General features: G+C 27.7%; 6 protein-coding genes across 6 annotated transcripts; 2 read left to right on the top strand and 4 right to left on the bottom strand.

Moving 5' to 3' along the window:
- Window positions 1-44: 44 nt before the first annotated feature.
- cand_003340 (uncharacterized protein) lies at window positions 45-1,247 on the top strand (the record flags this gene model as incomplete). Its single annotated transcript, XM_067210580.1, has 1 exon — window positions 45-1,247. The coding sequence occupies one exon, from the start codon at window positions 45-47 to the stop codon at window positions 1,245-1,247; it is 1,203 nt and encodes a 400-aa protein (XP_067067165.1).
- Window positions 1,248-1,489: 242 nt separating this feature from the next.
- cand_003330 (uncharacterized protein) lies at window positions 1,490-3,055 on the top strand (the record flags this gene model as incomplete). Its single annotated transcript, XM_067210579.1, has 1 exon — window positions 1,490-3,055. One exon carries the CDS (start codon window positions 1,490-1,492, stop codon window positions 3,053-3,055), a length of 1,566 nt encoding a protein of 521 aa, XP_067067164.1.
- A 167-nt stretch (window positions 3,056-3,222) lies between these two features.
- On the bottom strand, window positions 3,223-4,146 carry cand_003320 (uncharacterized protein; the record flags this gene model as incomplete). The annotated part of the gene is made up of 1 exon (XM_067210578.1): window positions 3,223-4,146. One exon carries the CDS (start codon window positions 4,144-4,146, stop codon window positions 3,223-3,225), a length of 924 nt encoding a protein of 307 aa, XP_067067163.1.
- A 165-nt stretch (window positions 4,147-4,311) lies between these two features.
- cand_003310 (subtilase family protein) lies at window positions 4,312-6,630 on the bottom strand (the record flags this gene model as incomplete). The annotated part of the gene is given in 12 exon segments (XM_067210577.1): window positions 4,312-4,397; window positions 4,450-4,610; window positions 4,650-4,754; window positions 4,827-4,862; window positions 4,947-5,078; window positions 5,177-5,421; window positions 5,514-5,885; window positions 6,009-6,143; window positions 6,212-6,314; window positions 6,333-6,385; window positions 6,453-6,558; window positions 6,623-6,630. The coding sequence occupies 12 exon segments, from the start codon at window positions 6,628-6,630 to the stop codon at window positions 4,312-4,314; spliced, it is 1,542 nt and encodes a 513-aa protein (XP_067067162.1).
- A 205-nt stretch (window positions 6,631-6,835) lies between these two features.
- Window positions 6,836-8,578, bottom strand: cand_003300 (uncharacterized protein; the record flags this gene model as incomplete). The annotated part of the gene is made up of 1 exon (XM_067210576.1): window positions 6,836-8,578. The coding sequence occupies one exon, from the start codon at window positions 8,576-8,578 to the stop codon at window positions 6,836-6,838; it is 1,743 nt and encodes a 580-aa protein (XP_067067161.1).
- A 315-nt stretch (window positions 8,579-8,893) lies between these two features.
- Window positions 8,894-11,059, bottom strand: cand_003290 (uncharacterized protein; the record flags this gene model as incomplete). The annotated part of the gene is made up of 2 exons (XM_067210575.1): window positions 8,894-10,845; window positions 10,909-11,059. 2 exons carry the CDS (start codon window positions 11,057-11,059, stop codon window positions 8,894-8,896), a joined length of 2,103 nt encoding a protein of 700 aa, XP_067067160.1.
- Between the last annotated feature and the right edge of the window lie 727 nt (window positions 11,060-11,786).

The following is an 11,786-nucleotide window of genomic DNA, read 5'->3' as shown; positions in this document are numbered from 1 at the left end:
TTATTGAATTCGTCACTACATAGGTTCTTGTTTCTTAGCCTGTAATGCTTTCTCGACAAAAAGGCAGTCATATGGCTGGTAAAGATTATTTAAGTAATGCTAAATTAAAAAAGAAAAACTCAAACAATAAAATTTCAACTTGTTATGATGAAAAAAAAGATACAATAGAAAATTTAGAAGTGAAACAAACAAGTAACTACAAAAAAGAGAGAAATACTACTAATAGCTCACATAATGAAATGAATCGTAGTAAAAAGAATACATTAAAACAATATTATCATAATATAAGTATGGGACGTAATGAGAATACTAAAGATAAGGGTGAATATAGAAAGAAGATTTATCAAAACGATTCTAGCAATCAAGATCATTCAAGTCATATTGGGAGATCAAATAATATTGATCAAAAACAGAAAACATATAGTAACCATCAATATTCAAGGAATAAAAATCAAATAAATGGTAATAACCAATGGAGCTACACGAATAATGGGGACATTATACATAATAAGAATAATAAATTGAATTCAGATTTTAGTGGAAAGTCTCTATTATGTGGAACCACTGTAGATGAACAGCATAATAGAAATGAAAATGAGAATATGTCAAAGCCTTCTATAAAAGAATCATCTATAAATAAATATACGCTTGGTCATATATATCCCTCAAAAAATAAAGTATATAACAATAAATCCCAACACAAGTTTGTAAAATTCTCCGATGTATTTGGAGTTTTAGAATGGATGCACCAAAGGCAATTAGTAGCTATTAAGTGGATATCAGAAAATAGTAATAATAAATTTTATGCAGAGGATTATCTTAAGGAAACATGTGAAACTAAAAATAATCAAAATCACTTACAAAATAGCAACAATGTTATAGATGGTGCTAATAATCAAATTTACATGAATAAAGAAATAAATGAGACAACTGATGAGAGGTCATCATCAAAAATATCTCTTGAAAACTTAAATTTATCGACTATAAACTCTCCTAGGAACTTTACTGAATTTGAAACTTCAGAAAAGGCCCTATCTAATAGTACTTCATCACATTTCACTGATCCAGATCAAAATACTACTAACTCTCAAACTAAAACTATGAATTCTTTTATTTATTCATCATACAATACAAAGATGAGTAATGATCAACATAGACAAGGTAAAGGCTACAAGATCTATAAGTACTTTCACTCTAAAAAACACTCTCTTGATGAAGAGAATAATCGCACAGTTACTAGGCGTTGAGTTTTAGACTCTTTGCCTATAATTTGTGAAAATTTTATTAGGAACTCTAGAGATCTTATTATAGGTATAGACTTTGTACTTATTATAGAAATGTAATATTTAACTCGGTTATTTGGGTTTATTCTTAAGATTGGGTCTCTATTCTTTGTCCATGTGGTGGTGTGGCGCCTCTAGAGGTTTGTATCACCTTAGAAACTTATATAAGTAGATAGGAAATTAGAGAAGTTCCATTTCTAATGAATATGAATGATGGATGTTCAGTTGATATGGAGCTTAAACTTTCTAATCAGATCAATGGTTCTAGTTTCAGAGGTGAACTTTTACTTAATAGTGGAGAACTAAAACAAATTCTTAACCATCTTCAAAAATTAGATTTATATACTTTTGAATTCTCTCCAGAACCACTAAATACTCGCACATACAAGAATCTTCATAAAAAGAATGTTAATGGGATAAAGAATGATAATAAGAGGCTAAAAAGTTCTCGTCCATCATATTCACGCGAACTGAAAGCACTTTTAGGAGATGATATACACAAATATAATATATCTGTAAGTCGTTCTAGCCATCTAGGTTCAACTACAGTTCAATCATACGAAGAGAGCGTAAGAAAACTTCCAGACTGGGCTAAAAGATTTCATAGAGTACTAAAGATGATTTCTATTCAAGATATAGTAGCCCCTTTTGTTTCAAATGTTTCTGTATCTACTATAAGCTCTTATATGCAAGCAAATTCCTTAATAAGTGATGAAGAATGTAGTGGGGATCATTTAAAAGAGAACGCAAGACGGTATTTAGAATTTCTAAGACGATGTGAACCTTTGGATCAAATATCACTACAGAGAATTCTACAGAAGCTTGAAAATAATGAATATGAAACAACTGCAAGTGTATTTAATGATGTTTATTCAGTCTGGATTTGTGGATTTCGTGCAGATAATCCGGGAAGTCCCTTATGGATGAAATCTGTTGAAGCAGCATTAAATTTTAATCTTAAATTATGTTGTGAACCACTACAGGACGATTTTAATATGTCTATTCCCTCTATAAAAAATAAAACTTCATCTTTTTGTGGAATTAGATCAAACTCTAAAGATATAAATTTGGAACCAGCTAGGAAAATACCTAATTTGTTAAAAAGTCCACATAACGAATTTGGTAATCTTAAATCACGGATAAGTAATTCTGATAAACGGAACTTAAATTATTCTACAACAAATTCAACAACAAATATCCGCAATAAAGGGAGGACAAATAATTTACACTCATCTATACGTTCTAAAAGTATAACAGATAACGAGAGACAAGAATTTCAATCTTTACTCAGTCAACTATCTCAGAATAATCATGTTGATTTATTTAATTCATTTTCAGAAACTGCTCACTGGAGAGAAGTTAATTCAGGTGAAGTTGAATTAGATGACCAATTAACACCACCAAATGTATTTAGAGATATGATTTTATGGTGTAAGAATAAACTAAATATCCCATTATCAAGTGAAGGCCCATCTGGAAAAGTGGGTAAAAGTACTCGTTATGGGAGTACTGTCAACTCTACAAGTTCATCTACTAGAAAGTTGCGACAGGGAATATTAAAACCTCATAGTAGAAAGTCACAGCTTTCAGCAAAACAATTCTTTTCAACAGGGAGAGCTTTTAATTCACAATCTTCTGGAAGTGAAGATGAGGATGAACCATTACGTGAGAATATTTCGATATCTGAGAAGTGGAGATCTATTGTATCTTCAGATGAATCTGATAGTGAGCCTGAACTTACAAGTTTTTATCCACATTTTGGCTCAAAATAAATAACTTATTTTTGATTTGAGGTTTTTCATAACTTTAATGCAGTGAGCTTTAGTCATACAGTGAACCTTAATAATGAATTCAAACTTTTATAGGTCAATATAATGTTATAGATATAGTTACCAATTTATTTATGTTTAGTAAATATATATATATATGTATTGATGTGCTAATAGTCTTTTACAACCTTTTTTTCAAGTACAATTTTTAAATTTCTTGCATTCAAATAAATATCCTCAAATTTTGAAGAAATGAGTGCAAGTTGTTTAGCAATTTCATCTGGAGTTGGTGATTCTCGCATTTTAATTGTTTTAACTAGAGATTCTGAGAATTCTTTACCTAGAATATGGACAGCTTCCATTTCAATAACTGAATCTCCAATAGATATAAGATTAGTTATAATTGCGGAATTTAACTTTTTCTGTACTTCAAGAAAAGCATTAAATTTCCATTGATAATAACCTCCTGGAAATTCTACTTCGTATTTTGATCTTGCAGATATAATAATTACCTTGGAAAGTGTTGGAACTAATTTAGGTAAATATTTATTAGCAGAATATTCAACCCAACCTTCTATTGCATTAGTAATAATGAAGACATGACCTAACTCCAAAGATGATTCAAGTAATTTCTTACCATATTTTTGAATTAATTCTAATTTTTCTAAAACTGCTTTTGGTAATTCTACTATTGTAGATATATCAAACTCATCATTTATATTTATATTCCCCTTTTTTTGTTCACGAAAATCTACATGTTCACAATTTAAAATTCTATTTATATATGTTGTACATAATAATGTATCATCCCAATCAAATATTATTGCAGTTTGATGCTTAGGTGGCCGTTGTGAAGATGGTACCCAAATCTTTAAGTAACTTAATTTACGTAGATATTTTAATCGGGGAGCATTACTCTTTTCTAGACTTAACAATTTGAGTGTAAATTCATCTTCAAGTTCAGTTGAAATTGAAGATTGTAACTCTCCTACTACTTCAGAATTGTTATTATTAGCATCATTCTTTGAAGATATTGAATGTTTCAATGTAATTCCCAATTTAGTCATAAGATTTATTCTCGTAGAGTCAGTCATAGTTTTTATATAATGGTTCACTTAAATTAACGCTTGAAAGTTTAAATACCACATCAAATTATCAATATATAATTAATAAGCACATACTTAACAAAAAAGAAGAGAAAGAAAAGTTCATACAATAAAAGAGATGAAAAAACGAGTTATATTTATTTGCGGGATATTCTAGCTATTCCTAGCTATTATACTATTATGATACATTTGACAATAGCTGTATGCTTTGTATGCATTAATAATCCTACTTCCCATTACTTAATAAACAAATAATTATACATATTCCTATTTAAGTATACTGAAACTTACCTGGAAGACCATCAATATTAGTTGCTCCTTTAAGGATACATTCCTTAATAATTTTACTTGATAAATTTGGGAATAATGAAACTAATATAGCTGCAACTCCAGATACTAATGGAGTTGAGAATGAGCTGCCAAACATACAACGATAACCTAAGATCACATCTCTGTATAAAAAATATTATTAAATTGTGTTTTGAATTTACTTAAACATACTGTCACCCAAGTATGTAGAACAAATATTAACACCTGGAGCTGCTAAGTGTACAGAATTTCTTCCATATGCTGCTCTTTCCATAATTACACCTTCTCTATAAGATTATTTAGTTCAAAAAGTATTCAATATTAATATAAGATATATTGAAATGTATCATTGATCATACCTATTTAATGCTGTAACTGATATTACATTATTAAACCTATAAACATTAATTTAAACATTTTATAAGTTTGAAAAAAAAATATTTATATAATTAAATTTAACTAATATAATATTGACATACCTGAAGGAAGCTGGATAAGTAGGAAATTGGTCATTGTCTCTATCTTTGTGAAAATTTCCAGATGCTGCAACAACCAACATTCCTTGGGTCTCACTTCTTTGAATTGCTAATCTCAATGATTCAATTTGTTCACTAAAAAGTTCCAAATAATTTGTATTGAAAAATAATTTAGAATATAAATTAAAAGTTTTTAAAACCAAAATTAAACATTACCATCAAAGTAATCTTACCTCCTACTACCATAACTGTGATTTGAAACCCTTACACCCTTATCCAATGCATAGTCTATTGCCTGTAGAATTCCAGAAACATAACCTTGAATATTTGAATCCAAAACTTTTAGTACCATTACTTGGCAGTACATACAAACTCCTGCAATTCCTAATCCATTATCTGGAATTGCTGCAATTAAACCTGATATATGTGTTCCATGTCCATTATCATCAGATGGAATCTTTGTATCATCTACAAAATTCTATATTAATTTCATGTATAGCACAAATAAATATTTAATTTATAATTAAAATAATTCATTAAAAATGGAGTTTTGTTCACAATATTACTTACCCAACCATAACAATCATCTATATAGCCATTTTGATCATCATCTATCCCATCACTACAATTATATTCTCCAAAATTTCTCCATATCCTTCCCCTAAGATCTGAATGTTCAAAATCTATTCCAGAATCCATAACAGCTACTACTGCATTTCCAACTTTATTATTTATTATCTCTTTAAGCCTTTTCCAAAGTTTTGGAGTATTAATTCCATAATTTAAATCACTATGAAACCATTGTCTTTCAAATAATGGATCTGATGGATAAAATTCATCACTTGTTGGTTGACTTTTTTTTCCTCTAGACACAAAATTATTTAATTCTATTGGGATTTCTTGTAGAATTTGTGAGCCTATAAAATCATCCTCATATATTCCCTAAAGATCAAACAATTATAAATAAATTATAAAAAATATTCTATTTATTTAAAAGTTTATCGCCTAAACTTTGTCTTGATATATTTAAGTCATTATTATTCTTTTTTTTATACAATACATTACCTCTATTATATCATCAAACATAGCAGAATTACTAAGTATAATCTGATAAAAATTTAGTGCACTAATATTATGAGGTAAGCTTATAATTTCAAAATTTAAACCTTTCAAGAATCTTGGAGGTTCTATCAACTTTATCTATATATTTAAAAAAAATTTAATTTTTTTTTTTTATGGGAAATATATATATTAATTATTGAACTTACTTGCATTTTGTGCAAAATAGTTTCAATTTTTTGAATAAATGTATCTCTTAATCTCTTAATTATACCTTTAGTCAGATTATCACTATCATTTTTATCCTTTACTCTGTAAGCAATTATTAACCTTTTAAATTTCAATCTATTATGGGAATTATTGTTTGTATACTTTTCTTTCTGCTGTAAATTAATAAATAAAATTTAACTTCAACTAACCAAACTGAAATCTTTATAATAGAACTTTTACCTTTATTATAAAATTGCTAATATCTTTGTAAGAAATTTCTTTATTATAATTAAGATCCAACATATTAGCCATTTTTGTTAAATTCATTATTTTACACAAAGTACTTCTAGAAGTACAGATTAAAATTAATGATAAGAACTTAAGGAAAAAATTCATTCAGTTAGATTTACTTAACCATTTCAACATTTTTATATAACAATTTATCAGTGTCTCATCCCAATCTGTAAAGGACCCACTTTACAAGTTACTGCATGCATGAGGTGCAATAATACAATAGGCGGTAATATAATATAAAAGTGCCGCACTTTGATGAGTTAATTGTATATTTTAAAATTAAGATACAATCTATTTTCTATATTGAGCTCTCAAAAAAAAAAATTGTATTATTTAGGATTATCATTTAATAATTTTATAAGTTGATCATCCTCATTATAAAGTCCTGATCTAATTAAAATATCTACATCAGTAGGTATTTGCATATCCATTGCATTTGGCACCTTATTCACAGATTCTAGTTCTAGTGTAACAACTATTTGATCTAACTTATCTTTAAGATATTGCCTAGAAGCTTTCAATAATTCTACACACTGTTTTAAATGCTTTATTTCCATATCTTTATTTTGAATTTCATAATCTTTTTTAGAAAGTTCACTTTTAAAATAGCTATAGTCTTTTGCCATATAAGCTTTTTCAGTAGTTTTCTTCAAAATACCACTTTTATCTTCTTCAACATTCAACTTAGAAATAAGTTTGCTATTTTCCATTTCTAATTGTTTATACTTTCTTTTTTCTATATCTAGTTTCGTTTTAAATTTGGATTGAATAATATCTAATCTCTGTTGAAAGTTCATTTTCATATTATCCAATTCTCCATTTTTATTTTCTTCAATATATTCAATAGACTTTTCTTTTTCTCTTAAATGATATATTTTTTCATTTAATAAATTCTCTAATGTAGCCAATTTTTGATTTCTCCTTTTTATGTCTTGTATAAATTTTTTCATTATAATTTCTTGCCTTTTAATTAAAGAAAGGCGTATATTTTTTTCAATATCCTCAATATGCTTAATAAATCTCTCTTTCTCTAATTTCTTCCATATTTCTACACTAAGAGCAACCTCATATTCTTGTGTATTTCTTATATCATCTTCTGTAACCCTTTTACTGTCTAATATATCATCCAATACTTGAAGAGTTAGTTCTGGTTTAATATTAAATTCTTCAACTTTAAAATAACCAAAATTTAAATATAATTCGTCATTTAATGTTTTATTTATTGTTTCAAAGTGATCTTTTTCTTGTAAATCTTGTAAAAATGTAGAAACTTCCTTTTTCTTTGAAGAAAATTCATGATTATCTGATATATCTGAATAAAGTCCAATTGACAAATCACTAGATTTATTAATATTTTTATCTTTTAAAATTTGAGGTGATTCTGTTTTTGATTTTTTTAAAATATGTTTTTTATCCTTTCGATTTTGTACTTTGATTTCTGTAATATTTTGTTTTTTATTACCTTGTAATTTTAATTCTATATCTATAAATCCTATAGGTAAAATATTTTCTTGTTGAATAGTAGAATTTGAATTATCTACAGTATATGGATATAATAAAATTCTAGTTGGCCAAGTTTTGTGTGACAAAATAGATTCATTTATAAATTGTGTATCATCAGGTTGTATTAATATATGTTTCAAGGTTATATCACCATAGGAATGTATTTCAAGATCACCAAATGTATTAGATTTCCAAACTTCTATTTTAAGGGGTTCCAACTGGAGTCTATTACTAAGTGTATGCCAATTGCATGAAAATTTAGAAGATATTTCTAAAGGTTCTTTAAATATATTAGTAGATCGTTTACATGGTATAGGTGGACTTGTTTTAGGAGGTCTACCAGATGAATTTTTAGTACCACGTATTATATTGAACCAATTTCTTAAAATAAAAGTTATTGTGGCCGGATTTTGTAATGTGGTTGATTTAAATTTTATACATAGATTCCAAACAGTAATATCTAAGTAGTCATCATAGTTTGCTAGATTTGATTCACATGTAAATTCAGATGTAATATCATCTAAATTATCTATAGAGAGCCAATCTAATGGATCCTCTGAACTGTTCATTAAATTACAAACAAAATATTGACTACTTGCGGTGAAATAGCCACAATATATTTTGCAAGCTTTAATCTAAAGCTGTTAATGGATCGCGCTCGTCAAGTATTGTGTAGAATTCCTGAGATTAGGACTCTAAAATAATAACTAATTTAATTATGATCCTAATTATGATTATACTACATTGAATATAATACCACTTTATTATACAATAAATATAATAAAGTAAATAACTTTAATAGATATACCTGTAACTAACTACATTAATTAAAGATTAAATCATTATTAAACTAATAGAAATTGATTATATGGTGTCTTCTACACCTATCCCCAAAGAACAACTACTTTGGAGGAATTTAAAGTACCTGCACAAAATATCCATGGTTGTTTTGGATGCCAAACTGCACTTCTAAGGTTAGAATGAGCACCTCCAAGAACTTTCAATGGCATAAGAACAGGATTACTCATAATGTCTTTAGGCATATTACAATAAAATAAATTCACATCTCCACTACTATTTGCAGAAAACATTATAGACTTATTAGGATGAAATTGGATTTGTTTAATTGTAGTTTCACTATATCTTAAGAGTTTGTAAGGTTGATTTCCTAAATCTAGATCAAACCATGCTACTCTTCCATTACTTTGACCTACAAAGATATATTGTCCTGAATAGTCCAAACTTAAACATGTCGGATTTTCTATACCAACTAATTTCTTGACTAACTGTTTTGCAGAATTATCATTATTTAATTTTTTAGTACTTGATTTACTATTAGATAAATCTATTATTCGTATACTTCTTTGTGTTGCTATAATAAGCCATGGGTTTATTGTATGAAATTGAACTACCCTTACAAAACCCTTTGTTTTGTATACTTTAATTGAAGTACATTTATCAATAGAATGAATAATAATACGATGTGAAGGAGATGGTGATTTAGGACATACTGATGCCAAATATATACCTTTTCTATGCCAATTTAATTGTCTAATGATAGCTTGATGTTTTACTTTAATCATTACTTTAATCATAGGTATATCTAACAGTGGTTCACATTTATACCATGAAAGTAAAGTCATAGATTTTGATTCAACTTTATTAAATAAATTACTTGCTTCTGTAAGTAACTCTGCAGGTGTTAAATATTCAGTTGAATTACAATCATATTTTTTTTGTTTTATATGATAAGATACATTTGGTAATTCTAATACCAATATATATAAGTTTTCTTCCAAACCACATGCTAGTATTGGTAATCTTGGATGAAAAGCTAAAGATGTCACAATGTTATTTGCTTCTATATCATTAACTTTAGATATATCAATTTCAGATTCATGTATATTATTATTAAGTGTCTTACTTTCACTACTCCATTCATAAGTATTCCATGATATTATTGGACGTGTTGTTATAACTTCAAATATCGTAATCATAGTTCCACAACCTATGGCAATCCATTGTCCATCAGTAGATACAGATGATAAAATGGGAGTCTTGACACTATTTATTATGTTATTATTTTTTAGGATACTATCAATATCATATTCTGCACGTACATGTGTAGGATATGGCTTCAAACAACTTGTATCAATTGTAGGTGGTAAAATACTCTTAGGATCTACATTCATACGTAATTTTATTGTCCTTGGACATAAATATAAATCCAAACAACGTTCAAATCTTTCTAAAATTAGGTTACTATACCCTGGTACTCTTCTTAAACAATCATACTTTTGTGGAATTATATTCTTTTCATTATCATCCATTTCTTGTAAATTAGATATCTCCTCAGGAGTCATTAAAAATTCCTCTGGAGGGTTATAACTAAATTTATGGGATGGTGGTTCAAGTTTTGGTGCAGGAATATGTGCTGGTCTCTTTGATGTAGCCAAATTATTTCCCTCAGGAGTTATTATTTCCATACCCCATAAATCAAAAATTTCCTCTTCTCTATATTTATTTGGTTTCAAAATTCCCATTCGTATAAGTTTGGCAAGATGATTTATTTTTTTTGTCTCCCACTTTGATGGTGTAAACCCACGCTTAGTAATAGGACGGTTTGACACTGGGAAAATTTTATCTTCTTTATTATCAAAATCTACTATGAAACCCTCTGGATCAAAATTTGGATTTACATATTGATGTGATAATACTCGTTGAATAATTTCTAAATCTTCATCTGTTAATTTTGTAGTTTTCTGATTTTTTATATCTAAAATAGTTCTCCAAGCATCTGGATTAGTTGAATTTACTAATAATTGTAGTTCAGAATCTAAAAAAGATCATTCAAAATACTAATAAAAGATCTATATATTAACATAAATAATTAACATACCTGATTTTCCGAAAATCTTGCATAGTCTCTCTCCATCTATTGTATATCCCTGATGGTCAAATTCATCATACCACTTTAATGGTACATTACCTATGCGATTTATCTGTTCTTCCTCATCTGATAGTAAATTGTCTTCTTCTAAAATTCTCATATTTACCTAAATACCCTTCAGTAAATAAAAAATTAAAGAAATCTAAATTTATACTTCACTAGTAACTTTTTACTATCGCGCTTTTTTTTTTTTTTTGGACTTTACCTTAAGGCTAATGTGTAGCAGTACAGGATACTAGCCCTTACCTAAATAAGAATAACCCTCAGTATCACCTGATAAAACATCCATAACCCTTCTGGGTTCAAATACACTGAAATTCTCACTAATTTATTTATCTTTACATATCAATATTAATAGATTAAGTTTTATTTTTCTTTAAAAAAAAAAAAAAAGAATGGATGGAAGACTAAAGGGAGACACCATCTAAATTAACTATAAATTTCATGATATTTCTTCCTAATCTTTATTGATATTTAAGAAATTTGATCTATATAACTAATGGTATAATTATGATTATACAATATGTATACTTATATAACTGCGAAAATCTTAGATACAAGTGAAAAGTAACAATTAGCTACAAGAAAAAAGGTGCGCTGCAATTAAAGTCTGTACAAATTGTTGATTCAACAAGCTTAAACAAATAAGTCTACCCGATTTTAAAGTAAATACCAAAGGACATGTACTATTTAACTTGAAATTGTTAGTATATATTAGTATAGAGTAGCTCCAAACCTTCTAAATAGGAGTAGTTATAAAATTAGCGCATAATATACTTGGGAACCCGTGACATGTTAATTTGATTTTACCTGATATTTTTTGATTA

Source organism: Cryptosporidium andersoni (assembly GCF_001865355.1).
Source record: "Cryptosporidium andersoni isolate 30847 chromosome Unknown contig_53, whole genome shotgun sequence".
Taxonomy (NCBI): domain Eukaryota; phylum Apicomplexa; class Conoidasida; order Eucoccidiorida; family Cryptosporidiidae; genus Cryptosporidium; species Cryptosporidium andersoni.
This window is presented reverse-complemented; position numbering and strand designations above follow the sequence as displayed.